Here is a 2,228-nt window from a genome sequence, read left to right as displayed (position 1 = left end):
AAAGAGTGGTAATGTTTGTACTGAGAAACCTACATCATTTCTGATGTAAGACAAAGACCTTTCTCATTTGATTGATAAATATCCATTTGGGTGGGTACATTTGAAGTTATTGGGAAATAGATAAAATTACTAGTTTAGACTGATGACAATTTCTTTGCCCATATTCAGAATAAACAAATGAAAATCAAAAAAAGGAAGTAAAAGTGTATAGAAATGATTAGAAAATGAAAATTACCATGTTCCCTATTTAATGGCCTTGCTTATAAAGCCTGGCATCAGAGAACCTACCTCAAGGTTCCACCAGACACCGTCCCAGCCAGCCCAGCAGCAGCTGCATCTTCCCCATGGCCTTCATGCTCTCTCTACTCATGGCCCTGGTGCTGGTCAGCTATGGCCCGGGAGGATCCCTGGGCTGTGACCTGTCTCAGAACCAAGTGCTGCTTGGCAGGAAGAACCTCAGGCTCCTGGGCCAAATGAGGAGAATCTCCCCTCGCTTCTGTCTGCAGGATAGGAAAGACTTTGCTTTCCCCCAGGAGATGGTGGAGGGTGGCCATCTCCAGGAGGCCCAGGCCATCTCTGTGCTCCATGAGATGCTCCAGCAGAGCTTCAACCTCTTCCACACAGAGCGCTCCTCTGCTGCCTGGGACACCACCCTCCTGAAGAAGCTCTGCAGTGGACTCCTGGAGCAGCTGGATGACCTGGACCCCTGCCTGGGGCAGGTGATGGGAGAGGAAGACTCTGCCCTGGGAAGGACGGGCCCCACACTGGCCGTGAAGAGGTACTTCCAGGGCATCCATGTCTACCTGAAAGAGAAGGAATACAGCGACTGTGCCTGGGAAATAGTCATAGTGGAAATCATGAGATCCTTGTCTTCATCAGCCAGCTTGCAAGAAAGGTTAAGAATGATGGATGGAGACCTGTACTCACCTTGACGTGACTCTCACTGACTAAGATGCCACATCATCTCTGGACACTCATCTGCGGCCATTTCAGAAGACTCTGATTTCAGCTTTAGTCACAAAATTTATTGAATTACTTCAGCCAATACTTTGTCAGTAGTAAGTGAATATATATAAATTTTTTTGGCTGCAGGTGCATCAGTCCTGAAGTGAAGACTGCCCTGATTTTATTGTTTGTTTGCTTATTTAGTTATATTTATTTTTTTAATCTCTTCATATTTATTTTTCCATATGGAATATTTTTGTTTACATTGTATTAAAATTTAACAAATACAGTCACATTTTTATTTCATTAAATTTGTAATTTGTTTTATTTATTAAATATTATCAAGGTGAACTTCTTGAAATTTTTACCATTTTAGGTTTAATTGCTAGGTAAATTCCGACTCTTTTGGGACCCCATAGACTATAGCCCACCAGGCTCCTCTGTCCATGGGATTCTCCAGGCAAGACTACGGGAGTATGTTGCCATTTCCAGGGGAGCTTCCCAACCAAGGATGGAATCTGGAATCTGCATTTCAGGCAGATTCTTTACTGTCTGAGCCACAAGGGAAGACACCTGTTTGAAAGAAATGAGAGAAAAAGGGATTTTGTAAACTGAAATTAATTATTTACAATAGTTACTGGGTCATCAGTTCAGTTTAGTTCAGTCGCTCAGTCGTGTCCAACTCTTTGCGACCCCATGAACTGCAGAATGCCAGGCCTCCCTGTCCATCACCAACTCCCAGAGTCCACCCAAACTAACGTCCATTGAGTCGGTGATGCCATCCAACCATCTCATCCTCTGTCGTCCCCTTCTCCTCCTGCCCTCAATCTTTCCCAGGATCAGGGTCTTTTCAAATGAGTCAGCTTTTCCCATCAGGTAGCCAAAATATTGGAGTTCCAGCTTCAACATCAGTCCCTTCAATGAACACCCAGGACTGATCTTTAGGATGGACTGGTTGGATCTCCCTGTAGTCCAAGGGACTCTCAAGAGTCTGTTCCAACACTACAGTTCAAAAGCATCAATAGAGAAAATATCTTAACTTGATATTTAAGACTTATAAAGTTTAAGATGTTTGTAATTACTTATAAACTATAAGAACCCACCTGCAATGCCGGGTCCCCGGGTCGATGACTGGGTCAGGAAGATCCCCTGGAGAAGGACTAGGCTCCCCGCTCCAGTGCTCTTGGGCTTCCCTGAGGGCTCATCTGGTAAAGAAGCTGTCTGCACTGCGGGAGACCTGGGCTCCATCCCTGGGTTGGGAAGATCCCCTGGAGAAGGGGAGG

At 45.0% G+C, this 2,228-nt stretch overlaps 1 protein-coding gene across 1 annotated transcript; it reads left to right on the top strand.

The window, feature by feature from the left end:
• Positions 1-344: 344 nt before the first annotated feature.
• Positions 345-932, top strand: LOC120859993 (interferon omega-1-like). Its single transcript, XM_040235863.1, has one exon. The coding sequence runs from the start codon at positions 345-347 to the stop codon at positions 930-932; it is 588 nt and encodes a 195-aa protein (XP_040091797.1).
• Positions 933-2,228: the final 1,296 nt, after the last annotated feature.

This window comes from Oryx dammah, unplaced genomic scaffold (genome assembly GCF_014754425.2).
Source record: "Oryx dammah isolate SB20612 unplaced genomic scaffold, SCBI_Odam_1.1 HiC_scaffold_5635, whole genome shotgun sequence".
Taxonomy (NCBI): Eukaryota; Metazoa; Chordata; class Mammalia; order Artiodactyla; family Bovidae; genus Oryx; species Oryx dammah.
Note: the sequence above shows the minus strand (reverse complement) of the source record. Positions and strands in the feature narration are given on the sequence as shown.